This window comes from Saccopteryx leptura, chromosome 2 (genome assembly GCF_036850995.1).
Source record: "Saccopteryx leptura isolate mSacLep1 chromosome 2, mSacLep1_pri_phased_curated, whole genome shotgun sequence".
Taxonomy (NCBI): Eukaryota; Metazoa; Chordata; class Mammalia; order Chiroptera; family Emballonuridae; genus Saccopteryx; species Saccopteryx leptura.
Window position 1 is genome coordinate 215,658,000 of NC_089504.1, and position 26,453 is coordinate 215,684,452.

A 26,453-nucleotide genomic window follows, 5' to 3' on the forward strand; every position below is an offset into this window, starting at 1 on the left:
TGCCCCCTAGAGTGACCAAGTCTCCCTGCCAAGATCTGTCAGGACACGAAGGCAGCCCAAGGATGAAGGGCCCAACCTGGTCCCTAGAGCCACCAAGCCAGGTGCAACCAGGAGAAGCCCCCTGCCTAGGACCCCCCCCATGTGGCCCAAGGGTCCTCAAGGCCAGGACATCCCCACAAACCTCTTATGTCCCGGAACCTTGTCCCGAGCTTCTGCAATGCTGAGAGTAGGCACGCAGGCCAAAGCAGCCCTGGACTGGTGCCTAGGCAGCTGCGGTGGACAAAGACCTAGTGGCACAGCGAGCTCAGGAGTGACAGGTCCTGCCCAAGCGAGCTGGTGTAGTCCATTCAGCTCACCTTCCAGGTGCCTACACCATGCTGTGGGTTGAGGCTCTGCTGTCCCAGAACTTCTAGTGGATCAGCCCACAGCCTATGGTGATGAAGTTTCTGGCTGCTTACCCCTTCTGTTGCCCACCCCCACCAGGGTCTCACGGCAACTTCACTCAGGTCAGCCACCTGCCCCAGGATCCTTGGATCTGCTTTAGAGACCCCAGCCCAGGCTGAGTCTGGGGATGGTTCAAAGTCAGACTTGGAACCCAGGAACCAGACTCAGAAATCCTGAGCTTGGGAAGGCCAGACCTGTCACCCTTCAGGACTTGGCTGAGGGCACTTAGGTGACCCCTCAGGACAGGGCAGAGGGTGCTCAAGTTCACCCCTCAGGACAGAGCCAGTGGAGGCTGAGGTTAGCCCGTCAGCAGAGAGGGGACTGCTGGTCCTGGGAGGTGAATGTGGCTCCAGAGGGTGCATGTCTCTGAGACCCAGCCTGGCCCCAGAGCCAACCCTTCTGCCAACCACCAGCAGACCCAATCTCCCTAGAAGGTTCCCTGGGACCTGCTTTCCAGAGACTGATAGCATTCCACTGTTGGGGTGGTTTTATTCCTACAAAAGGTGACAAACTGCTTAGCCATGGTGTCCAGTGCACAGAATCAGGGTCACAGCAAGGCCCCTGAGATACCCCTCCCCTTGGCATGAAGACTTGGGTACTGGATCCCAAGAGCTGGTAAGGGAAGAGGCTCAGGGCCATGCAGGGGGCTGAGGAGGCAAGGCAGTGATATCTGGAGGGACACCCACATGCCCCTGGGCTGAAAGGTGGATGCCTGGGGTGCTCTGTCCTGGCGGAGAGCCTGGTGGACAGCAGGGAGTGAGGCTGAGGCTGTGAGCTCCCCAGGACAGGGTTGAGAGGGTTGCAGCCTGCCCACCCCCCCCACCTGCCCGTAGGCTCCAGGCAGCAGCCTGTGGGGTAGGGTCTGGCAGCCAAGACAGTGGCAGGGTAGCCTTAGAAGCCCTTGTCGATGCTCAGGGTTCGGCGGGTGACGTGCTCCAGCTCCCCGGACACGTAGTCGGCCATGCTGATGCGGTAGTGTGCCAGCATCTTCAGCATCAGCCGCAGGTTTAGCCACCACTGCTCCCGGGGCATGCGGTGCCTGGGGCGGGGGTGGAGCGGGGTCAGAGCACCTCCTGGGCCACAGCCCCCACCTGGGTCTGCACCTCCTCCTCTGAACCCTGGACCCTGCCCAGCCCAACTTGAGTGGCCCACGGAGGTGGTGTCTGGGGTCCCTGTCGGTCCAGAGCCTGCACCAGGGTGGGCTCAGCACACTCACTGGGGACAGTGGGCAGCATGTGCACTCAGACCTGACAGTCCTGCTGGCCCACCTCACCCCTGCCTTGTCCCAGCACACCCGCCAAGGGAGGTCTGGGCCCAGCGGTCCAACCTTTGGAGTGACTCACTCAAAGTCAGTGTCCTTCTTGAGCTCAGTGACAGGGCTGAAGGCCACCGCCTTCTTCTGAAGGCCAATCACGCAGGCTGAGTCAGGGGCATTGGCGAACACCCGCCCTGTGGACAGAGGCATGTGCTGCAGCCCCACCCCCAGGCCATGGCATAGGGCAAGGTCAGGCAGGGCCACCAGCCCCACGTACCATTGCGGTAGACGGCCCGAAGCTTCTCGGACATCCAGAGCAAGGCCTTCACTCCCAGCTTTGTCCCGTAGTTCCGGTCAAATGGGGTTGGAGCCCCACCCTGGAGACACAGTGGGGGAGGCTATGGCCAGCCTGCAGGGAGGAGTCCCAGCCTGCGGGGAGGAGGCCCACCTGAGGCAGGCCCCATGCCCACAAGTCCCAAAGCTTGGCCCTGCTGTTATCTAAGGTGAGCTCTCCAGGCAGTTTCTGACACCCCATTCCCTCTGCCTGTAGCACCCCTGGCCCTTCTGTTGCCTCAAATGTGGCCTAGAAGCTACTTCCAGAGGTTAGACAGTAAGCTGTCACCAGATGGGGGTGACCCTCCTGGGCCTATGTGTCTAGCAGGTAGGTCCCTCCATCAGTGAGCAAGGAACACCCCCTTGGTGAGGGGAGCCCTCTGGGTACACAGAACCCTCACATTGGCTGGGACGCCCTAGAGCTCTAGCTCCTTGAAGGGCCGCTTGGAGGCTGAGACAAGGAAGGGATATGGCAGGTGGAGGTGACCACAGGGGTCCCGGCCCTGCCCCTTCCTAGTAAGTGGTGAGGCCTCAGCAGACAGGAACATGGTCTCCCCGCCTGACTGATGGGATGATGGTCACTTTACTCATGGGTGTGAGGATGAATCAGCCAATGACTTCCACCCAGGTGCCCCCCAAAGACGTGCACAGAGAAGGTCCTCATCCTGCTGTGTCCTCCTGGACCCCTTGCCCAGGTACAGATGGAGGCAGGGGGCCAGGGACCCATGCTGCTCCATGCCATACCTGCTGCAGGTGGCCCAGGACATTGGTCCTACAGTCAAAAATGCCCTTCCCCTCAGAGGAGTAGAGGTTGTACAGGAACTCCGTGGTATAATGTTCATGGCACTTCTCATTTCTGGGAAGAGGAAGTGGAGACCTGAGTTAAGTGGGAGCCAGTTCAGGCCTCCTGTGATGCTGAGCCTGCTGGGCCAGGCCACACGCCTCTCGGGAACGCTGACTCCACTCACCCCTCTCCAAGGCCCCCTCCACCTTGTTCTGACCCACAGCCCAGGGTCTGGAGCCACCACCATGGCTTGGGCAGACCCTCTTGCCCAGGCACAGGCCCGCCCACAGCCTCACCGCAGCACCAGGCCCCTCTGGATCTCCGTCTTCATCTTCTCGGTCATGTGCTCCACATTGGCCTGCAGGAGTGAGGGGCACAGTGAGCCAGGTTCAGGGCCACAGCCACACTGCCCCCACCACAGCCAGAGGCAGGCAGGCTGAGAAGGACTATTGCAGACTGACCAACAGGTAGAGCCAGTGTGACCCAGGGTGATGGGGGAACTTGAGGGTCTATAGGTGGCAAGAGGATATAGAGAGATAGCAGCTGGGCCATGCCATGGAAGCCACAACATGGACATAGAATGGAGGACTGCAGGAGGAAAGGGGCACAGGCGTCACAGGCCAGGTCCCCTCACAGGCAGTGAGCCCCCAGCCTGCTGGGCCATGGCTCCTTGGCTGGGCCCAGCCCTTGTGCCAGGCTGGCTCCCATGTGTGTTTTAGGAGGGATCCTACTCAACCCCACAGTGGGAGAAGGCTGAGGGCTCAGCTCACCTTTAAGTCTTGGATGTTAAAAGGGTCCTCAAAGACATACGCAGCATCAGCCCCCACAGCGATGCCAGTCACGGTGGCCAGGTAGCCACAGTAGCCCCCCATAGTCTCCACGATGAACACACGGCGCTTGGTCCCTGAGGCCGATTGCTTGATGCGGTCACAGCTCTGGGGGTGGAGGGGACAGGGGTGGTTCGGGTCTGCCGCTGTAGGCTATGGGCTGCAGAGACCAGGTCTCTCTCCAAAGCTGAGGGCCAGCAGGAGGCTGGACAGCCCCGGGGCCCACATGCCCAGGGCACTGCAGCCCTCACCACAGGCTCTCCATAGGCCACAGGATCATCCTCAACCAGGGTGATTCTGCTCCAAGGGGACCACAGGGGTGTCACTGGCACCAACAGGGTGAAAGCCAGGAACATCGCCAAGAGTATCTCCCTGATCTGTAAATGGGGAGTGTCCCTGCTGGGGGAGGATCCCTGCTGCCAGTGTAGGTCACTGTAAACAAGGGCTCAGTGACACGTGTAACACGTAATAGTAACCCTATCTCTGAATGCTTCAGAGTGTGAAGGAAAGTATAACCTTAGGTAGAGAATTGAGAAAAGGGAAATAAAGTAAGTAGGTTACTGGGCTCTGAACCATGAGGCCCCACCTCCATGGCAGCGTTGACGGCGGTGTCGGAGCCCAGGCTGAAGTCCGTGCCCGGCACGTTGTTGCTTATGGTAGCTGGGATGACACACATGACGATGCACAGCTCCTCGTAGCATCCGCGGGCCTCCACCAGCTGCAGCACCCCCTCGTAGGCCTGCGGGGAGGCAGGGCGCTCAGGACCAGAGGCTGGGCTGGGATTAGGGGAGGTGGGCCCCACCCAGGAGCTCTGCAGCTCCTTTGGTCAGGGCAAGTGGGGTCCAGGGAAGACAGGAAGGAAGCCTGCAGGTCCTTTCCTGACCCCGATCCATGCTCTGCAGTCTACAGGGGCTCAGTCTCCTCTGGGGAAGAGCAAGAATATTTGTCATTAGGGCCACCAGCCCAGTGTTGCACCATGCAGGCAGGAGATGAGGTCACTCAGGCCTCCTACCCCAGAGTGTCCCATCCCCACCTCAGGGACCAGACTGCGTACTGCTCCATCCTTCAGCCAGAGCTGCCCCCTGCTCCTCCCCTCGGACCCTCCTCCCCCTGCTCCTGCTCCCCCACCACCAGCACCCATGCTGCCAGCTTTAATCTGAACTGTGAAGGCTCAAGAGAAGGTATGGACCCTGGCAATAACCTTCTTGCCCGTGGATTTCTGGAAGGGCCACCTCAGCACCCCAGAGGGAGATGCTTTCAGGTCTCCTCCCCTGTGGTGGCTCACCTCAAAGCCTCCAATGACAAGCAGAGCATGGATATTGTACGTGCGTATGTTTTCCACGATTTTCTCCATGTAGCTCTTAGGCAGCGTCCTGCAGTGGGAGACAGTGAGATAAACAGGCAGTGTCTCCACAGACCACCAGGCCGGAAGGATGCACACATGCTGCACCTGCCCTGCAGCTGACCTGCACCTGACTGCAGGAGAATGCAGGCCCTATGGCAGTACAAGTCCCAGTGAGAGGCGGAAGCAGAGGCTCAGCGTCCGAGGTGTGTGGGACCCACCAGTGGGGGAGCGGCATCCTGGCACCCATTCAGTGCCCTTTCCAGGCACTTGCCAGGTGAGGGAGGAGCCCCACTCCCCTGTGGCCCATGTGCACTCTCTGCAGGCGAGGGCCCACCTAGCAGCCTTTCCATATGCAGGTGACCCCAAGTGGGTCCTTGGCCAGGAAGCCACAGGCAGGAGGGTCTGTAGCCTGCTCTGGCAGGCCACCAGCCAGAAGGGGGCCCTAGCCTGGGGCCCAGAGTGGGTTTCCCCTACAGCCTCCCATCCCCACTGCTGGGCTTGCACTCTGGACCTCCCAGCTGCCCACACTCACCTCTTGGTTCCCAGCATGGAGCCTCCACGCCCCAGCCAGCCGGCTACATCATGCCAGCCCACTTCCTGCACCTGCGGGAGGGAGGCACAGCTTCAGGGGGACAGGCCAGAGGTGCTGGCTGTTTCCTCCTCGGGTTGATGGACCTGTGCTCAGGGAGGGCACGTCCACCAGGGGAACAGAGGCCATGCCAGCCCTGACCATCACTCCACAGGCCAGAGCAGGGTCTCAGGTGCCTGGGCTGGATGGCTAACGTGGATGCATTCTACCCCCAACCCCGGGAACTAACCCCTCTCCCTCAGCCTGTCATCCATTTTCTTCCTGGACCTGAACTGGCCATGCCATTCCCTGCGTTTCCACATCCTGAGCCCCTGGTTTATTTGTGAGCAAGCTGGGGAAGGGGGCAATAAATCAGCCAGTGACCAGCATGCCCACCACCTCACACCTACCTGACCCTTTGCCAGGCCTTCAAAGCCGTCATGCACCACGTACACCATATGGCCCTGGGAAATGCCAGAACGCACCGCCGAGCGCACAGCCGCGTTCATGCCAGCCGCCGGGGCCCCCACGTTCAGGATAGCCAGGGAGAACTGGGTCTTCAAAGGAGGGGACAGAGACAAGAGCATGACCATGGTCTTGACCATGGACCAGACAGAAGTCAACGAGAGGCAAGTTCTCCCTAGGAGTGACAAATGTCTGTCCTCAGGATGCCACAAGCTTCTGGTGAAAAGTAAATGGACTACAGTGCAGGCCGCACTCATGAACTGCAGGGACCCAGCCATGGGCATTAGGAGGATGGGGTCCCTAAGGGTGCAGCACCCCTGCAGTGGCAGCAGGGTGGGTTTAGGCCAGAGACCACGACTGCATAGAAGCCTCAGAAATCACCCCACACTCAAGGGTCAGCATCCAGCACCCCAACGTCCTTGGTGAGTGGTACGGAAGCACAGAGAGTGAAAGGAAGCCACAGCTATCCTAAGTTTTCTAGTAGCCACGTGAAGTACAAAGAAGCAGATGACACTACTCAAGTTAATTTAACCTAATATAACCAAAATGTTATCACCTTAACCTGGAATCAGTGTAAGAAATGACTAACAGCTTATTTCATATCCATCTCCCCTACTGTGTCCTCAGTACCCAGCTCCATGCCACATGCTCTGTAGCCACATGTGTCCAGGGCCTTCACCAGGCAGCATGGCTCCAGTGGGTCCTGGTAATACCTCCTGCTGCTCCAGAGGCGGTCACACCCCAGCCAGTTCTGAGAGGGGACGTGAGACCTCTGCTGTGCAGGGGACTGCTGCCTGTCTCTCACTGGCTGCTGGAACAGAAGCGGGGCTGGAGAGATGGAACAGGAAGGGTGGCACAGATAGGTGGTGAGCACCCCCAGGCTACAGACACTGCAGGGGTCTCCTCCCAATGGTGACAATGTCAGTGAGAACAGCCACAGTCATTCACCTACCCTGCAGCCTCTGCTACAAAGTGACTCCATTCCCTTGCTGGCCATCCCTATGGCTGTGGACCCTGGGGCAGCAAAACTAGGACCCCACTATCCAACACTGTCTTAATTAGACCCTTGCCTTGTTCCCCAGAACTTCAGAAACAAGTCCTGCTATCATCTTCCTCTTGAAGACAGGCTATTTCCCCAGGTTTTTAGCTGTCTTGGAATAGCTCATAAATGTCAGATCCTTTGTCTTCTGAGCTAAATCTATGGGCCTGATTTAATTTCTTTCAGCTGCCTAATAAGCAACCATTCAACATAATGCTGATGACAGCTGGTCCAGCAGAGGCCAAACCTGACCCTTCCATGGCTCACAGCTCAGACCCCACACAGGAGAAGGATCCTGGCCAGCTCAAAGCTCCCTGCTACCTGGGTGGGTGGCAGCAGGCAGCCCCCATGGGCAGACCCTGACCCTGTGGGCTCTGCTGCTCACACCACCTCACCTTCTCTTTGGAGACCTTCTGGTGTGCAAGCATCTTGTAAATATTCCAATTGTTCTCAAAGCTCCTGGAATGAAAGCCAGTCATGCATCATGTAGCCCATGTCCACAGCTGATGACCACAGCCCACAGCCTTAGCCCACAGCCCAAGCCAATAGCCCAGACACACAAGTAAGCACAGTGCCTGGCCCACTGCTCAGCCTCGAAGGAGCTGGACATGATGCAGCTCACCTCCTATCTCTTGGTGCCCCCAACCCCAGGCCAGGTACCATTGCTGGGTCATGGAAGACCCCCACAGAACATGCAATGTCAACACCCCTCCTAAGCCAGTACCCGCACCCAAACTGCCCACCCCACAGCCCACCAGCTGACCTCCCTGGGACCACTGTCCCTAACTTCAGACTGCTTGACCACACACGAGTGGAAGAAAGGGTCTCAGGAGAGGGCAGAGGCCATCTTTACAGCTATGCATGTCCTATGTGTTAGGGGCACGGCTGTGTGCCAGGAGTCTGCCATGGACCCTAAGCCCACAAGGCCCTTACCTGCCACGGAGCTGGATGGCCTCATCAAACCTCTTTTCATCCATGGCTTTCTGCACCTCCTTTGTCTTAAAGGAAACAAAAAGCACAGGCTGAAGGAGGCCTAGAGCAGCCACAGAGGCCACCAGCCTCAGTGGATCTGCCCCAGCCCAGCAGCATCACTGCCAAGGCCAGCAATCAGGGAAGTTGGCTAAGGCTAAGCGGGCCCCACCTGGCCTGCCAATGGGACCTCTCCGCCCGCCCTTGCTCCTCCGCAGGCCCTGGGGCCACACTAAGGCCTTGGGAACAGAGGCTGAGGTCCATCTGGCCCCCAGACCCACACCCAATGCCCAACCTGCCCAGAAGCAGGGCTGGTGGAAGTCATGGCTGGAGGTTCTCCCAAGAGACGTATCAAGGAGACCAATCTCCCTCACCTGCCCATCCACCCACCCTCCCCCCACTGCAAGGCCCACCAAGCCTGTGGAACCAGGCCCAGTATCCCCATGTCCAGCCTCTCAGCCTCTCTGATCCTCACCTCCCACTCCCCCTTCCAGTGGCTCCTGCTCTGGGCCAAACAGATTGTCCCCTACACCATCTGCCAGAATGTACCCAGTGGCTCCGGCCCACTCCTCCTCCTCCCTCCCATTTTGCCCCATATGCACCTCCTCCCCCACCATCACCCAGTTTGCAGGGTAGGGCCATGGCCACTGGCTCTGGGAAACTGTGACCTCAGCTGAGCTCCCACCTCTCTCGGGGCTCATTCCCCTCTCCAGACACCCTGAGGCCAGCTTGGGGGCGAGAGGGCAGCACACACCCAGACCACAGGACATGTAACTTACACAGAGGAGGTGAGGCTGGGGAAGGGAGTCTGTGCAAGGCAACCTGCTGGGAGCCTGGAGAGGCCTGGAACCACGGGTGGTTCTGGGGGAGGGGAGGGCCACAGAGGTCCCCAGGGCACCTCCCTTGGGAGGCTAGGACACATACTCACCACCTGCACACACTCCATGAGAGGCAGCCGCACAGGTTGGTTCCCTGACAGGCTGACCACACAGGCCGGTGTGTCCGGTGTGGCCTCCAGCAGCGCCATGACCGCCTCTATGCCCATCTTGCTGCTCTGAGTGGGAAAGGAGCAGGGTTCAGGCAGGTGCAGCCCAACCCTCAATGTGCACACACACGTGTGCATACAGACACATGTACAGGCCCATGGACGCACATGTACACACAGGCACTCACTTGGTTCTTCTCTGCTCTGGGGGCCATACTAAGCCAGCCCCATACCATGTGCAAACCCTCAACTTTCAGAGGTCTCCCAACACACATACTGGTCCAAGCTTCTAGAACAAATGGTGACAGAAGCAGTGACTTAATGTGACCACCACTCACAATAGCTCATTCAGGCACCACTTCATAGGTCTTGCACAGCCCTGTGAGGACAGTGTGGCCCCAGACCTCAGGGCTGCAGTGATGTGACTTGCCCACGGTCACTCAGTCTGACGGGAAGAGTGAGGACTGGAACCAGGTTTCCAGAGTTCTTTCCACTCCAAAATTTCTCAATTGGGGCTCCTTTATGTCAGGGCTTTCCTGGCACGTGATGAGCATGGGCTGGCGGGTTGGGCCAGCTAAAAGAGTTAGGGACTGCCCACTCTGGGGACAAATCACAAATGCAGATCCTGGCACAGCCAACGGGAATAGACAGGTGTACAAAAAAGCGAGGTCCATGTCACTGAGTTCTCTTAATGAGATGTGGCGGGCAGGTCCCCTGCCTCCTCTGGCACCTGCAGACAATGCCCTGGGTCTCCATGGCTTTCTGTGTGTCTTAGGAGTGAGCCACCAGCTGCTCAGGTCTGTTTCAGTAACAGCCATAGAAGGAAGTTCCTGCTCCCTCAGGGGCACCGTGCTGGTGGCTCATCAGGGAAGACTGGGGTTCCCTGAGCTCAGGCTTCTCCCCTGTAACTCAACACACTATGTGTGTAAGAATCACCCTGTGGGAACAGGGCTCAGACCAGCACAAAATGCTGCCACTCTGGCTGTGATAACAAACTGTCCTTTGTCTCTGACCCAGGCATCCTGTGTCTTCCGCCAGCATCCATGAAACAGCAAGCCAGCCTGCTCTCCTGCAAGCCGGGGAGACTGCAGACCCACCCCGGCATATCTTTGCTGCCCAGGCTTGGCCCTGATGTCCCAGGCCCCTGATGAGACTGTCCCAAGTGTAGCCAAGGCCTCACTTAGGGTGCAGAGGTGCCTGGCCAGGTCAGCAAGGCCCCTCTGTGAGGCCACTGTCCCCGCTACTCTGTGTGGGACTGTGGAGACCACGCACTCCCTCCTGGAATAGGCTCAGTGCAGTACAGCAAGTTCAGCTTGCCGAGGGTCCAAGCACAGCATCCAGGCTCACGCAGCACAGTGGCCCAGGTGGTCTCCAACCCCCACCCCAGGAAGACCAGCCTTCGCATACAAGCACCCACAGGATCCTCCCTGGCCCCAGACCCTGTCTCCATTTGTCTACAACATGATTCCCACTTCACAGAGGACGAGGTGGGACCCAGCAGTAATCAGGATGAGAATGGCACACTCAGGCCAGAATCCAGCACGCCCCTCCCCAGCATTGGGCTGACTCAGGATAGAAACTGTGGTGCCTGGGCTATGGGCCAGACTGGAACCAACAAGGATCGGACCTCAGGAAGGCTGAGCTGCAAGCCTTGCCCCTGCTTACTCACCCTGCCCTCCTCCTCCTGGAATCTGCCTCAGCTGCTGCTGGAGGGTCAGGAGTGGCTGACTTGTGGGGGGGATGGAGGCTGGCCAGGAGGCACAGGTCCCCAGGTTTTCATTTCCTACCCCCACAGAGACACGGGCTCACCCATGAGCACCAGCACAGTGAGGGATGCGCACACATACTGCATATGCATGCACACTCAGCCACATACACACTGGGGACCGGAGTAGAGCAATGCCCCACCTACCAGGATGCGGTCGAATGCCGACGGGGTCCCTCCCCTCTGCACATGACCCAGCACAGTCACACGTGTGTCGAAGCCCAGCCTCTGGACCACCAGCTAGCCATTGGGAGAGAATATGAGGGTCCTTGGGTTCACTGCCCACCCCCACTGTCCCACCACCCCACAGACCCCAAACCCTGGTCCTCACCTCTCCCCTGACAGGCCTCAGGGACTCCAGGGTGCCAGTGCCCCAGGGCCCCCACAGACCTGGCCCAGGGTTCATGCCCACAGCATGTCGATGTATGGATGTGTATCTGTGTACATGGGTATGTGTTTCCATATGTAGGTGTGTTTTGGGGGGATGTGTATGTTTTCATGTGTGTTTTCTATGTACATGAGTGTGTGTTTTCATGTGAGTGTGCAGATGTGTGTCTGTGTACGTAAATGTTTGCAGACGTGTTTCCACATGAGCGTGTGGACGTATTTCTGTGTACACGGGTTATGTTTGTGTATGTGTTTCCATGTGAGTGTGTGGATGTGGAGTCCCAGGCAGGCCTGGCCCTGCAGGGAATATGTTCTAAAGACTGGGTGGGGGGCTCCCAACAGGTGTGGGGGGAAACCTTGGCCTATGGGGCCAGGGCTTCTTGGGGAGCCCTGGGTGCACACACCCCACTTCTGGCTTGTCCTGAGGAAGCTGTCAGGAGCCTCCTGTGCATGAGGAAGGAGCCCAGCAAGGATGCTTGTGGGCTGAAGGTGAAGGGGTCCAACCCACCATCCCATCCTCGTGACCCGGGCAGCTTTGGGGCCCCCCACCACTCACATCCTTCACGTAGCGGGATGAGATGGGCTTCCCACTGCGGTCAATGGCGCCCTCAGCAATGATGATGATGTTCAGCCGGGACCCTCGGCTTCGAGTCTGGGTGAGAGACACCCCAGGGCTCAGAACCGTCAGACACCTGCCCCAGCACAGCTGACACCCACCCGCCCTCCCTGGTGTGTCCACACCACAGGGCCCACATGAGGAAGGGCCAACAGGGACCTCATGGCCCTCCTGGGAGTAGGGAGGGGTGTTTGCTGAAGACCTAGGAATTTGGGGGGGGGGCAGCAAAGGAGGAAGGGGGCCCTCAGACCAAAACAAAACAAATGATACAGGTGAGACCTTCCCACTCACCTCACCAAGCCTCTCGCACATGAAGTTCTCCCACCCGTCCTCAGGGGGCGCCTCAGGGATGAACAGCCAGTCGGCCCCTGAGGCCAGGGCTGACACCAGGGCCAGGTAACTAGAGGAGCAGGAGGGGCCACCTGCTCAGGGCTGGACCCAGTACCCTGGACCCCAGACCTGGATCACTTGGGCCTTGCCTCCTTTGTCCTCCCTCCATCCAGCCCCAGAGACGGATTCCCATACCCACCGTGTTAAATGGGCACCCACCCTGTGCCAGGTGCCATGAAGGCACCACACTCCTGCTCCCCAGTGGCCGCTGTACCCCGTAGCTGACCAGAGCAGCTGCTTACCCACAGTGCCGCCCCATGACCTCCAGCACGAAGGTCCTCTGGTGGCTGTGGACATGGAATAGGACAGAAGGTGTCAGTGTCGAGCTCCCACAAGCTCTGTTGCTTGGCCCATCCTCACGGGCCCACAGAAACAGCCTCCCTCAAGTCACAGGGGCTAAACCACACTACTCACAGCCCAGCTCTGCCTCAGGAGTGCCCAGGCGACACTGAACACAGGAGCAGTGAACAGACAGATGGCCCTTCTTATGCCCAAGGCAGTCAAGTGTCTGAGTAAAATGTGGCCTTCGGCTCCTGACCAGGCTTCAGGTTGGTTTTCCCTGACCTCTGCTCCCAAGGCTGAGGGCCATTTACCATGTCTGGGCTGGGTCGTCACTGGCCAGCAGCAGGCCAATGACCCCTCCCCACTGCAGGGTATACCATCACCCTAGGGCCTCTGCTGACCCTGCAGAGTGGCAGCCTGCCCCTCGCCAGGAAAACGGGATCCCAGCTTGTTTGCCTGGTGGCCTGCCCAGGCCAGCGGGACTGTGAGTCTCCCTCACCTCTGGGCAGTGGTGGTGATGGCATCGATGACCTCCATGATGCGATGCAGGGCTGAGTCCGTGCCGATGGTCATATCGGTGCCACAGAAATCATTATCAATGGAGCCCACCAGCCCAGCAATGTTCAAGTGTGAGTAGGTCTGAGCCGTGCTCTCCGAGATCTTGCCTGGGAAGGAGCAGTGGGGGCCAGGTAAGCCCCTACTGGCCACAGTAGGGGCAAGACCCCATCTTTCCACCCCCGTCCATTTGGCAGTACAACCGGGGAAGGTCCCCAGGCTCAGCTTCCCCCTACCCAGGTCCTCAGGCAGCAGGACTCCCAAGAGGCAAGGGGGCAGCTGAACCCCTAATACTGAGTGTAGACTCATTACCAGGAGCAGGAGAACTCGAACACAGCCTTGGAGAGTGATCACGCCCCTCATTTATAGGTCCTACCTGAGTGGAACAGACTGAACTCTAAGAGGTTACTTTCTGATGGACAATCTTGCAACTATGTGTCTTGGGTGTTCCTAAGTGTTAAGTATTATATTTCTGCGAAGTCTGCACCCACATCTAGGAATCAATTACAGACAAGACTTGTCCACACAGCATGGGTGAATCAGCCTGGGACTGCTGTCTACCATGCCTGGGGGTCCCTGATGCTGGGTTCCAAGGGCTCCAGCTCAACACTGACCTACGACCAGCCAAACCCAGCCAATAGCCTCCAAAGCTGCCCAGAGTTGTCCTGACCTCGGGCCAGCAGCCAGGCAGTGTCTCACCCACCTTCCCTTATCCTGCCTATTCCCACTGCCCAGCAGCGGCTCCGCATCCCCCTCTACCCCAGCCCAAGCCAGCCCTGGCTGCTAACCAACCTTCCTTCACCAGCTCCTCCAGCAAGCTGCCCCACTCGCTACGGAAGATGTTGGCGCCTGTGAGGCTGCCATCCCCACCGATGACGCACAGGTTGGTGATGCCACGATGGACTAGGTTGTAGGCTGCTGCCAGGCGTCCCTCCCGTGTGGTGAAGGCCTTGCAGCGGGCACTGCCAATGATGGTGCCGCCCTGGGCAAAGAAGACAGGAGCCTTGGCCAACTGCGCCACAAAGGGCCCTGCGAGGACACTGAAGGGACCTGGTACTGCGCAGGAGGGGCCTGGTGGACCCTGCAGACCTTAGAGGGTGAAGCCCAGAGCCTCCTCCAGAAGCCTGGGCAGGTGTCTCCACTCCCTGGCCCTTTCTCCTTGAATATATAATAAGGAAACTATCCTCCTGTCAGGCTTGGGAAGTGCAAACAAGGTAACAAAGTGAGCAGGCTCTAGAGGCCCCACAGGCATGCACAAACACTTACACTTTAGGGAACACACGCATAGTCCAGGCAACAACACAGGGAGATCCCTGAGGCCCACGGGGTCATGCCTACAGCAGCTCTAGTCAAGGCTCATGTGACCCCTCCCTGCTCAGCTTCAACAAGGCTCCCCTCAGGACCCTGCCCCCAGCACACACCTGCCTCCCCTCTGTGCTCTGAACAGACTACCAGAACAAAGTGCCCATCCCCCCATCACACCGCTCCTGGGACACTCCAGGCTGGGTCCCAAGCGTAGATGGGCTGGTTCAGTGGGATCATCCTCAAGGCTGAGCCCAAATTCTCCCTTCTCTGCCTCACAGCACCTGTCAGGCCTCCCAGTGCCTGTCTTGTCCATGTGCTTGCTTGCAGGACTGACCAGGACCAGGGTGGCAAACCCACTCTGTCTCCCGGGTGCCAAGAGAGCATGGTCCGTCAGTGACAGCTGCTCTGGTCAGGAGCAGTGGGCGGTGCCCTCGGGGTTGGCCACGCCTAGACAAGACCTGCACAAGGACACTGAGCACTGGGGCCCAGGCCCGTCCACCCACTGCCCCCACCGGCCCATCTGTGACTTGTGATGATGACTGGCCATTCGATTAAGCCAGGCATCACCTGGCGGCCCGGGATAAACAGATGACCAGTGCCTACAGCACTATCCTAGCTTTGTGGGAGGATGAGGGTCTCCCCACAGAGACGTGGTTCAAACACCACCGCTTCTAGGAGTCTTAGTGCAGGAAGGGGTCTGTTCCGGCCTTCAGTAAGCTGGAGGGAAGCTTTGGCCTTGGTCACTGGGAGGGTCAGAGTGGAGATGAAGGGGAGGCCAAGTGGAGGTGTGGAGAGGCCACTTAGATGCTGTGCCACGTCTTCTCCAAAGGGGCCCCTCCTCCTCTGCACCCTCAGCTGGAGCTGAAAGTGAACTCTTGTAGATGCCCCGGGACCACTGCAACTCCACAACCCCATGGTAGCCATATGACATGGTCAGCCTGGAGCCAAGCCCCTGTGGGATGGGGTGTGCTTCTGCGCATGTGTCTCTGTGTGCATCTGTTTCTGTGTCTCCATCTGTCTGTATCTCTGTATCTGTGTGTGCACACACACGACTCACAGGCAGAAGGGGCTCGCCGCAGGGCTTACCAGCTGGATGATGTTAGAGACGCTGAGCCAGTTGGCCGGCTTGATGTTCTCACCCCCTTCCACGAGGCCCTCGTAGCCCTGAAACCGAGGAGCGCAGGCATGAGTCAGGTGCTCACAACAGTCTGACAGCACCATTGTCTGCAAGCAGGGTACTGGGAGCCTGGCCAAACCCCATCCGACAGGAGCGGCCCATGGGTCCTGACCACTGAGGCTCCCAAACCCAGAGCTTTGGATAATGAAATTAGGGTTGGCCAACAGTCACCGGCTGTCAGGGAGAGAGGCCAGGGCACCCAGATGGGCCTTCAGGAACACATTTGTAGGGCTGGCAAGGCTAATTGTTACAGAGTGTAATCCTTGGGACAACGTGCTCATGTCATAGGTGGCCCACTTGGTGAGTGTTCTCGAGCCACACCCAGGTCACCATGCCCAGATCTGAAATGGAAGCCCAGTGTCCAGCAGCAATCTGCCCTTCCAGCACCCTCTCTCCCAGAGGAACCAGCTGTCCTGCATACTGAGGGCATTGATTTAATGCAGAAATGACAGCAAGTGTCTGCTCTTTGTGTCTGGCTTTCGTTCAGGCTCGCATCAGCGAAGCCACACGTTGCTCTGCACACTGTGTCTGAACTTGCTGCTGTACCCCAGGCCACAGTGCACACCCCACAGTCGTGATCCTTTCACCAATAACAGACACACGGAAGGTCTCCAGCTTGAGACTATTAGAAATAAGGCTGCTGCTAAGAACACACACATCTCCTGCAAGAGGGTTCCTGAGTCCTGGGTGAGTGAGCAGCCAGCAGTAGCTCACAAGGCACCAGCTGTGATTTGTTGACCTCCTTACCCACAAGCCATGCAACCAGGCTTCTGGGTGTTCCACCCCCATAACACCGGGCTGTGCCAGTCTTCATCCCAGTGGCTGCATTTAGGTCCTTGTAGGTGGCTATATGCTGAATTTCCCTGGTGACCACATGCTGTTTTTCTAAGACATAAGCCACTGGTTGTCTGGATCGCCTCTGTTAGAAGACAACCTGTCAGGTGTTCTGTCCATTTCTCTATGGTGTGACTACTACTTTCTTATCAGTAGGAGTTTTTTATACAGTCCGGATAGAGGACAAGAGCATTTTGTAAATGGCAAAAAGATATATCATTATGTGCTAAGATGAGCAGGGCCACCTCCTCCAGGCAGCCCTCCAGCCATTCCAGTAAAGTAGTGGATGAGCCACCATTCCTGCTTGGGGTTGGACCCCAGCTTGGATGTGGGCATCTACTCTCGCTCTACCTCCTGCCTTTGGGCCATTCCCTCCTTGTTGTTCTGTTACCCACACCTATAGGATCCTAGGCAGTGAGCCCTCGAGGCTGGTGGGGCAAATGCTCCTACCTCTAGGGATAGAGGTGAGGCACTACAGGAGAGAGGGTGCAGGAGGGAATGTTCTTCAACTTAGGGTATAACAGATTCCCTCACCAGCCCCACAGCCCAGCCTGAATTGGTGGGATAGGTGCCCATCCTGCCAGGAACCAAAATTAGAAAGTTCTCAGGACCACAGGAGGAGTGAGGCTCCCTGTCTGGAGACTACCAAGCTACCTTCAATGGCTTAGGCCAGGCTATGTCGTTCCCTTCTCTCCCTCCTTCCCTACCCCACTCCGTTGGTCAAGAATTTGGCCACGAGGATATACGCCAACCCTGCCGCCACCACCACCCCTGCAAAGAAAAACAGGAAAATGACCTGAAAATTCACAGCAGGCACTGCCTGGGGCAAGCAGCTACAAAACAGGCAGCTCGCAATCTACAAAACCCAGGGTTGGGCACAGAGCCCGAGCACAGTGCCAGCTTGGCCCCTGCCCCACTGGGCACTGGCTTAAATCAAAGTCTCACAGACACAGCTCTGTTGAAGCAGACACATCCGTCTTCTCCTGCCCTTAGACATCGGTGCTCCTGGTTCTCAGGCCTTTGAGATTGGACTAGGAATGGACTTTTACCACCACTTTCCTGGTTCTGCAACTTGCAGACGGCAGATTGTGGGACTTCTCAGCCTCCACGGCATGTGCCTAGGCTAAGACAACTTGAACAACTGGAAACTGAGCAGGCCTCTCTGCACGATTAGTTTGGGCTACCCTCACAGCATGGCAGCCTCAGAGCAGTGGGACCTCTCACATGGCAGCTGGCTCCCTACAAAAATCCATTCTAAAAGACTTGGGAAAAGGCTTCAGGCTTCTTTTGCTCTAGCCTTGTAAGTCCAGAATGTTACTTCTGCTGAATTCACAACACAGAGGTCAGAGATTACAGCTGCCAGTCAAGATGACAGCACAGGTAAATGTGGTACACATCCTCGCACAACCACGTCAGAACTACAGCTAAACTACAGGAACAACTATCATTCAGAACCACCTGAAATCTAGCTGAACAGAAGTCCTACAACTAAGGACATAAAGAAGCAGCCACATCACGTCTGATAGGAAAGGCTTGCTCTACACTCCTGTGTGTGGCAGTTAAAAATTGGGAGGGATAAAAATCTCAGTTGTGGAGAACCCTCTGAGGAAAGAGGGGTCCCAGGACCACACCAGCTCCCCCCCCAGCCAGGGTTCCAGTCCTGGGAAGAGAAGTCCCCATAACTTCTGGTTGTGAAAACCAGTGGGAATTGTGGCTGAATGAGACAGAGGGCTGTTAGCACCCCAGGCATTCCTCTTACAGGGCCCCTGCATGAACTTACTCAGACTTACTCTGAGCTTCATCACTGAGACAGCAATTTGAAAAGAACCAGGGACATACGGGGAGGAGCTGAACTGTCTGGCATCAAGATGAGGGCTGAAGGGGCAGCTTTCTTCCAGACAGATGTGCTAATAGAGGCCATTTTTCCTTTGCTGAGCCCCCCAGACCCCACAGAGCCAAAAGGTGGGCACCATATCTGAGTCTCCATCAACCTGGTTATCACTGTTTGTCCCACCCAGGGTGACTGCCTGAGTCCCCCCACCCTACCCAACTATTGGGCCCACCTAAGCCATTTACAATAATTTCCACACAAATGGCCTGTCTTGGCTCATGCCCTGGACTCTCCCAAAGTCTCTCAGACAAGGAGCATCTGGCCTCGGCATACCCCATACTTTTTGTTAGTGGCCCCAGGCCTGGCACTAGCGGCAGCTGGCCTTGGTTCACAGCTTGGCTTCTTCCGGTACCTCCATGCCTAGCACAGGTGGCAGCCATCTGCAGGTTACTTTGTAGCTCATGCTGGGTGTCCCCAGGCAGGACACAGGCAGCAGCTGACCTTGGCCTGCACTTCCCAGGAGGCCCCAGAGCCAGCACACCCAATAAACAACTTCAGACCACACAGAAGCCCCACCCAACCACCTCCAAGAGTGACACACTCAAGGGGCAGACTCAGTGGGCAATAACAGTATAACGACTATGTACAATATCACACGGGTACAAGCTTTATCAGGGTGATCACTTCGTAAGTGATATAATAAATGTCTAATCACTGGGTTGTATACCTAAAACTAATATAATGTCGTACGTCAATTGTAATTGAAAAATAAAATAAATTATTTTAAAAGGAGTCTCATAGACACAACCCTCTTCTCCTAGCCTTGGAAGCTTCTAGAATGTCTCTGCTGCACACCTCCACCCACTTTGTGTCACCTCTCCCTTCTCCACCCCTCCTCCTTCCCCCACCCCCAAGGTAGGCCCCAGGCAGCCCCAGAACTGTCTGCAAGCCAAGTGCACTGCTAGCAGCTCCCCCGTGTCAACTCTGAGCCCAAAGTTTCCAGTTCTGGCTCCTGGGTGGATAAAAGCCATCCCCATCCACCGGGCCCTTCTACGTGCTGGCTGTGAAAGGTGCTTTAACACAAGCACTGCATTAACTTTTGTGCCCTAACACTCCCACAAAGAAGAATTGGTATTCCCACTTATAGAAGAAGAAACTGAGGGTCAAGGAGGTGAAGGGATGCACCTGTCACATGTGGACAGTCTCAGGCAGGGCTTGGACCCTTCTCTCCCTGTCTAGAGACTACAAACCTAGGCCAATACCTGGAGAGTCTCCCTTGTCCTCCAGAAGATTCTAGACCATTATCAGGGCATGGACCCCACCTGCCCAGCAGCTGAGACTCTGAGGAAACCTGCTTCCCAAAGACAGCCTGGGGCTTTGCAGGGTCCCAGCCACCCAGTCCTGGTCTAAGGGTCAGGGCCCTGAAGGAGGGAAAAGCTGGAGCCCACAAACTGCAACTCATTCGTCCATGCAGACAAGGGCTGGGTGTGGTCCCAGCCCAACCTGGTGCCAGGGGCAGGGGAGGCACTCAGGAGAGCAGAGAGGCTGGGTTCACTACTTCTTGCCTAAAAAGTAACAACAAAATAACACAGGGCCTCCAGAAAACCACAATGGAGAAATTCCTGCCTGTGCTCAGGTGTATGTGTACACACATCAGCCCCAAATAGGACACAGGGGTTTGGGGGGTGGGGGTGAGGCAAAGGGGCCACCAGCTTGGCTAAAACAAAAGAGAACAATACTCTGCTACTTCATCCAAAGAAGGTTGTGTACTGTTTTTATGTTTGCACCAGGGCAATTCACACAGAGTTTGTGTTTGTAAGGGGAGCAGGAGGGCTAGGGGTCAGAGGCCAGGCTGGAGGATGATGGCTGGCGTCCCCAGCCTAAGAAGAGGAGGACAGAAGTATGCCCTCCTCTCTTGCCAGGGACATGGTCCACCCTATAAGGACCCAGGTTGGGGGAAGGCTCTCATACCCCAGAGCAGGGCCTGGACCCCTCTCATTCTGCTTCCTTGTCACCCTCCCCTCCCTCTGGGCCTGAGCCTTGAGTTCGACAACAAGTGACCACTGTGGGACAGGGCAGGTATCCCCTGCCTTCCCGCACCACTCTCCACTGAGCACATGGCCCACCAGTGTCGGGCCCAGACCCCACCCAGCCTTACCTCGTAGATGAGGAAGACCTTGGCTCCCACATAGATGCCCATTCGCGTCACAGCCCTGACAGCAGCATTCATACCTGTGTGGGGGTCAGGGCAACACCGTTAGCGGAGACATACAGATGTTGGGACCCTAGGCTGCCTCTTTAGAGGGCACTGTGCCAGGAGTACGAGGTCTGGCCCCAGGTCACAGGGTGAACCCCAGTCATTTCAGCACCTGAGCATTTGGAAATAAGCCTCCTCAGAGTTTAATGAGGAAACGCCAACAGGCCTGATTCAGCCTGAGTGTGGCAACCAGGTATGTGTAAATGTCCATCATTTCAGGCTTCACCCAGCCCCGTGCTCCCCCCACAGCCTCTTCTGTGCTCCCAGACCACGACCCTGAGGGAGGCTCAGGGAGCACCCTGAGTGCAGTACCCACTGGCCCTGGGACAATAAGCCCCCAAGGCTCCATCAAACAAGAAGAGGGCAGCAACCCTCAGGGTGTGTGTGGGGGGGGTCTACAGCCTCAGGCAGTGTGGTTGAGCAGGCTCACTTTCCGGCCCTCCAGCCTGCACACACACAGGGGGCTGCCGGGCTGGGGCAGGCCACCCTCACCCCTGTTCCCTAGCCCAGCCCTTGTGTCTAGCAACTCCCCTGCAGCATAGGCTTCCTGGAAAGAAGGACATTTATGGGGCTGGAGGGGCAGCACATGGGGAATGCCCCAAGCCCAGAGGAGCCTCCTCCCTTCCCTCACAGCCAGTTCCGGGACCCACAGAGGGCAAAGGTGTTCACTTGAGGTCCCCTCCACAAGATGCAACCTGAATGCAACCATCATGGGCAGCCCCTCAAGAGGGACAGAGCACCAACAGTGGCCCAGCATGGTGGTTTCCCTGCTGTGTTTCGAGGGTGCTTTGGGGCCTTTCCCAGGGGACATGGACAGGCCTCAAGGTGGCCCAACAGCCAGGGTTGCAGCTGCCACAGGCAAGGAGAATGCCAGGTCAGGTACCCGGTCAGTGGCCCCGGTGAGGGCATCCAGAGTGGGCCCAGTTCCCACACTGGCCAAAATCTTCTTTACCATGAGTCCACTCCACAAAGACACCCATGGTTCAGTAAAAAAGGGGCAGGCATAGCAGCCCATGTCCTCTGAGAGGAAGAATCATGGCCACAGTCACCACCCAAAGTCTCGTCCTCTGATGCTGGGTCCAGGGTCAGATCACAGGAGACCTGTGCTCAGTCTCCCCCAGGACCTCCTTGCTCCCCCTGCCTTTGTCCCTGGCACTGAGCCAGAGCACATGCGCACATCCTGTGGTCTGTCCCTAAGCTTTTGAAAGCCTTTCCCTGGGAGGCCTATGCAAACACCAATGTGACCGGGCCCACCAGGAACACCTGCCTTCCTGGTCCCTGAGGTCGTGAAGGCAGGCAGTGCCCATCTGCTCAGGCATCCTGCAGGAGCACCATGGCCTCCAGGGTCCCTCATATCATGTGTGGTCCACATGGTGATTTCAATGTGAAGACTCTTGACCTCCACCCTGGTTACACACATCTCACCCGGTCTCCAGCCTGGAAGGCAGGGCCCAGGGGAAGTGAGCAGAATTAGACAAACGTAGAGGGCTGCACAGCACCTCAGGAAGACCCAGCAGACAGGGCCTCTACAGGCTCAGGGCGCCGGGCTCCCACAACAGCAAACAGGCATTTGTACTACCCCCATCTACAGATGAGAGGTCCAGGTCCCAGAGGGAGGGTCAGGACCTGCCAGAGCCCTAGCAGATGAGGGCACCCCAACCCCCCCTCGTGTACATCAAGCTGCCTGCTCCCCACCCACAGCCAAGGCTCCAGATGCCCAACATCCAGTGCCCAGGGCTCCTGGCATGGGGCACCCAGACATCAGGGCTGGCAGAGAACAGAGGCCACATTCACAGCCTCCACATTGGCTGTAGCCAGGGAATATGACCTCTAAAGAAATCATGAGTGTCTCATATCCCCCAAATGCATGGAAGTAGGGTAGTGGAGGCTGAAGTTGGGGGTCAGGAGCCCAGAGAGCACCCAAGAAAGACAGCTGGACTGCCCCAGGAACCCAGATCAGAAGCTCAAAAGTTGCTGCCCCACATTAGTGGAGCCCAAGGGCTGCAGGCTCCCCTACCCTTTCTGCCTACGTGGGTGGGATGGGGGGCACTGAGGAAGATGAGATAGCAGTAAAGCTTCCTGCCCTCACCCCCACCTCACCAGTTCACTCTCGGGTATCTGCCTTCCCCAGTCAGTCACCCTCACTGCAGGCTCAAGGTCCAAGCCCCACCTCTGGCAGGTGGGAGGGAGGCCAGCAGCTGGGAGCAGGGCGAGGAGAGTGGGTGGGTATACGGGGGCGGTGGCCAGGAACTCAGGCCCACCATCCAACCCAGACATCTCTCCGGTCACCCACCCTGACTTGGCCACTTGCTGGACAGGCCAACCTGTTGCCAAGGTCACTTCACTAGCCAGGCTGGTGGACCCATGGGACTCCAGGGATAGGGTAATTTTTTCAGCCCTTCAGAGAACACCCAAGAACATTAAGTGAAAACTCTTGAATTTTAGCCCAGAACTGGATGCCATGGAGACGACAGCCTGAGGGCATGGGTTATCCTACACGCCTCACTAAAAGTAGCCTTCTTTAAAAGGCACTTTTGGTGGCCCTTTAATCTGCTTTTCTTCCTCAAAATAAACCCTGGAAAAAAATAAATAAATAAAAATAAACCCTGGGCTGGTCAGAAGAGGGGGCAGGAGAGCAGCTGTGTATGCCAGCTGAGGGAGCACATGCCCCTCGTCCCTCCAAGAGGACCAGGAAGGTGCATCCCATGATTTCCTGTTGGAGGAAGTCACACTGCAACCAAATTGAGTGAGACTGATGCATTTGTGACTTTATCACAATCAGTTCCCAGAAAAACAAAATGTATGAGAGTGATCATGAGATAATGCCAGGCTCAACAAGACACTACATTACCAGGTGACATGTAGACAGAGAGCCTGGCTGGGGCACAGGAGATGCGGAGAAGAATCAGGGAGCTAAATCCTCACCTGCAAACATAGGACATCAATGCACTACTGATCAACCAGGAAAGGGCAGGTCCTGACTATTCTTTTTTTTTTTTTTTTTTTTTTTATTTTTTCATTTTTCTGAAGCTGGAAACAGGGAGAGACAGTCAGACAGACTCCCGCATGCGCCCGACCGGGATCCACCCGGCACGCCCACCATGGGGCCACGCTCTGCCCACCAGGGGGCGATAATCTGCCCATCCTGGGCGTCGCCATGTTGGGACCAGAGCCACTCTAGCGCCTGAGGCAGAGGCCACAGAGCCATCCCCAGCGCCCGGGCCATCTTTGCTCCAATGGAGCCTTGGCTGCGGGAGGGGAAGAGAGAGACAGAGAGGAAAGCGCGGCGGAGGGGTAGAGAAGCAAATGGGCGCTTCTCCTGTGTGCCCTGGCCGGGAATCGAACCTGGGTCCTCCGCACGCTAGGCCGACGCTCTACCGCTGAGCCAACCGGCCAGGGCCAGGTCCTGACTATTCTTTAGGGGCTGGGAAGGGGCTTCCCACAGAGGGTGACCAAGGGGTAGGATAGTGTGGTGGGCAGGCCGGGCTATTCTATAAGTTCTCTAGTTACTTCTGCACAAACTCCTCTGACATCCTTGAACAAGAGCTGTCCTTCAACTTACTGACACTTCCTGTGGTCAACAGGAAGGGAGAGGCCCCCAAACTGACAGAGAACGCCACTTCCAGGCTGACTGGAAGGAACCTGCCAGGTAGCCTGTCTTACCTCCTCCCCTATTTATATGAGGGGAAACTGAGGCCCAAGGGATGTCCCTGGGTTAGGTTACAGGGCTGGTCAATGCCAACCCAACCAGGACCCAAGTCTGGCCTTCCACTCTGTGAGGTTGGCTGTTTTGCACACATTCCAATAAATGTAAACTATAGTACCTAGGGGGCAAGTACACATCGGGGTTCCTAATCACCCTAGCTGCTGTCAGCCCAGCGCCAACCAGGGAGGGCACACACAGGACAAAAGAAGGACAGACGTGGCAGGGCACACATGGGACTCAGAAAGGCAGACACAGGAGAGCACATGTGATACCAGCAGATCCCTATGTTGTCAGCCTTCTTTTGGAAGGACATGGGGTGGGGGGGCCTGAAGGCAACCCGAGCACCCACGGCTGGAGCTGGATCACAGTAGCAGTGACGGGAGCTGGCTGGGGGCACAATTACAGACTGCTTCCAGAACTTATAAAACAGAAAGGCTGCATTCTGCAATTGTACCTCCTGGCCCTGCACCTTCCTCCCGCATCTACAAAGCCCTAAACTGGAGAGGTTTGTGCAGTCCTCCTCGATGCAGCCCCAGCCCAAAACCATGGCTACCATGTCTCAGGTTGGAGGGAGCACACAGGAGAGGAGTTGAGGCTGCCAGGGCTCTGGGGGAATGGAGACATTTGCAGAGAAAGGCATGAGGTAAGTCAGCAGGTTCACTGAGGGTCACACTACAGGCTTTGCACCCCAAACTAAATGCATGCCATTTATCCTTTCAACCCCCCTTGGGTGCTGTTGTCTCCACTATGCAGACAGGAGCCTAGGGTGGAGACCGCTCTGCCCACACCACCATGGGAGTTGGGGGCCTCCCTGGCCTCTCTGCCTGTCTGGTGATGTAGGTCCAGCCCTCTTAGGGTGTTCCCTTTCTCACAGTCTAATCTCATAGGATGATGCTTCCCCAAGGCCACACTTCAAGCTTGGTCTCCCCAGCCTGGGCTCCCCGGCCATGCTCTAGGGAAGAACAGGCAGCAAGTGTACTGGTCGTGAGGGGCTGTGGACTTGCAGAAGGGCATGCTGACTGCCAGCCAGGCCAGGACCTGAGGGCTCAGTCTGAATCTGCAGGAGGGCCCCTTGCAGGCAGGGACAGACAGAGGCCAATTCTTTCTGCCTTCTCAGGCTTGTGAAAGCCTCTTTCCGTTTCTGAGGGAGTCAGGGGCCTGAGGCAGGGAGGAAAGGTGTGTGTCTGCACTCTGATCTGGAGGGAGGCAGACCAAGCCGAGCTGTGCAACTTAGGGGTGCTGGCTCCATCCCTTCCAGTTCATCTTCCTGGTTTACTTAAGGTCTCTTCTGGGGTCAGGGTGTAGCCATATGGCCCAGCACAACAGGTGCCAAACTGAGCACCCCAGGTCAGGACAAGATTAGGCTGCCAGGAGGGAGACTGCTGGGATAGAAGCCCCCCGACCCCACCACACTCCAGCAGGGCACTTGCTCAGCTCTGCCAGACCCCAAATGCAGGACCCTGGCATGTCACCACCTTGGGCTTCCCCTGTACAGAGGGATGAGAAGAGGTCTGAGCTAAAGGAAACTCCCCAAGCTCGGGATAGCAAACCTCTTCAAGGTACCCCTTCCTCACTAGGCCTCCGAAAGAGACTGAGGCGCTGCTCTGGGTAAGTATGCCACCCCTACCCCTGCCAGCCAGGATGGAGGGATGAAGGAGGGGAGGGGTGCGGGTGTCAGAGTCACCCTGGAGGCCGTGGTTGGGGGAATCAAAGTGTTACCAGGCCGCGTTTCAAAAGTAAGAAGACCTTCGCTCTCAAGGTATGCGAGGACCTGCCCAGCTCAGCGCCGCCTTCCGGATACAGGTCTTCCGGAACTTGTCACCGGTAGGGGCGCGTGGACCCTCCGGGTCGGCAGGAGAGGTGACAACAAGCAGTCCCGCGCCTGCCCCGGTACTGTGTCCCTAAGGCCACCGCGGGCGTGCAGACACACCTCCTGCGGGGGCGCGCTGGCGGAGCACGGAAGCCGTGGCGTGCGGCACGTACGCGGGCCACCTGGCGCTTCGGGAGGACCCGGGGCCGGATGGGGAGGGTCGGAGACAGGAGGGTGACAGGAGGCGCCGCGAGAACAGGAGTCCTATTCTGACCCCAGGTTCTGGCCCCAGGGTGGCGGGTGCGCGCCGAGGGCTTGGGGACAGGTGGACGCCCCCGCCCACCACCCTGCGACAGGGCCCGCGCCCCACCCACCTTGCGCGTCGCCGCCGCTGGTCAGCACGCCGATGGCCTTGCCGGCCCCGCACATCCGCAGTTTCTCCAGGTCCACAGTGGCCATGGCGGCGCCTAGACGGGCGGCCAGCTCTCCGCCCGCGCCACACGCTCTGTCTGGTCCCGCCTCGG

At 57.6% G+C, this 26,453-nt stretch overlaps 1 protein-coding gene across 1 annotated transcript; it reads right to left on the bottom strand.

The window, feature by feature from the left end:
• Window positions 1-908: 908 nt before the first annotated feature.
• On the bottom strand, window positions 909-26,453 carry PFKL (phosphofructokinase, liver type). The gene is made up of 22 exons (XM_066370046.1): window positions 26,304-26,453; window positions 20,315-20,388; window positions 15,401-15,478; window positions 13,802-13,991; window positions 12,954-13,119; window positions 12,415-12,459; window positions 12,074-12,182; window positions 11,723-11,818; window positions 10,927-11,019; window positions 8,958-9,083; window positions 7,994-8,058; window positions 7,456-7,519; window positions 5,967-6,113; window positions 5,521-5,591; window positions 4,929-5,016; window positions 4,230-4,382; window positions 3,587-3,751; window positions 3,113-3,174; window positions 2,777-2,888; window positions 1,977-2,076; window positions 1,788-1,893; window positions 909-1,483 (listed from the first exon to the last, which is right to left on the bottom strand). The coding sequence occupies exons 1-22, from the start codon at window positions 26,386-26,388 to the stop codon at window positions 1,336-1,338; spliced, it is 2,343 nt and encodes a 780-aa protein (XP_066226143.1). The 5' UTR covers window positions 26,389-26,453; the 3' UTR covers window positions 909-1,335.

Bases quoted from the DNA above. Each gene is read 5' to 3' on its own strand.
- PFKL (XM_066370046.1), bottom strand. From the start codon at position 26,388: ATGGCCACTGTGGACCTGGAGAAACTGCGGATGTGCGGGGCCGGCAAG. The intron at 3,175-3,586 runs GTGAGCTGAGCC...TCACTCCTGCAG, and splicing joins TTAACATCCAAGACTTAAAG to GCCAATGTGGAGCACATGAC. The intron at 2,077-2,776 runs GTATGGCATGGA...CTGTGTCTCCAG, and splicing joins TCCTGGGCCACCTGCAGCAG to GGTGGGGCTCCAACCCCATT.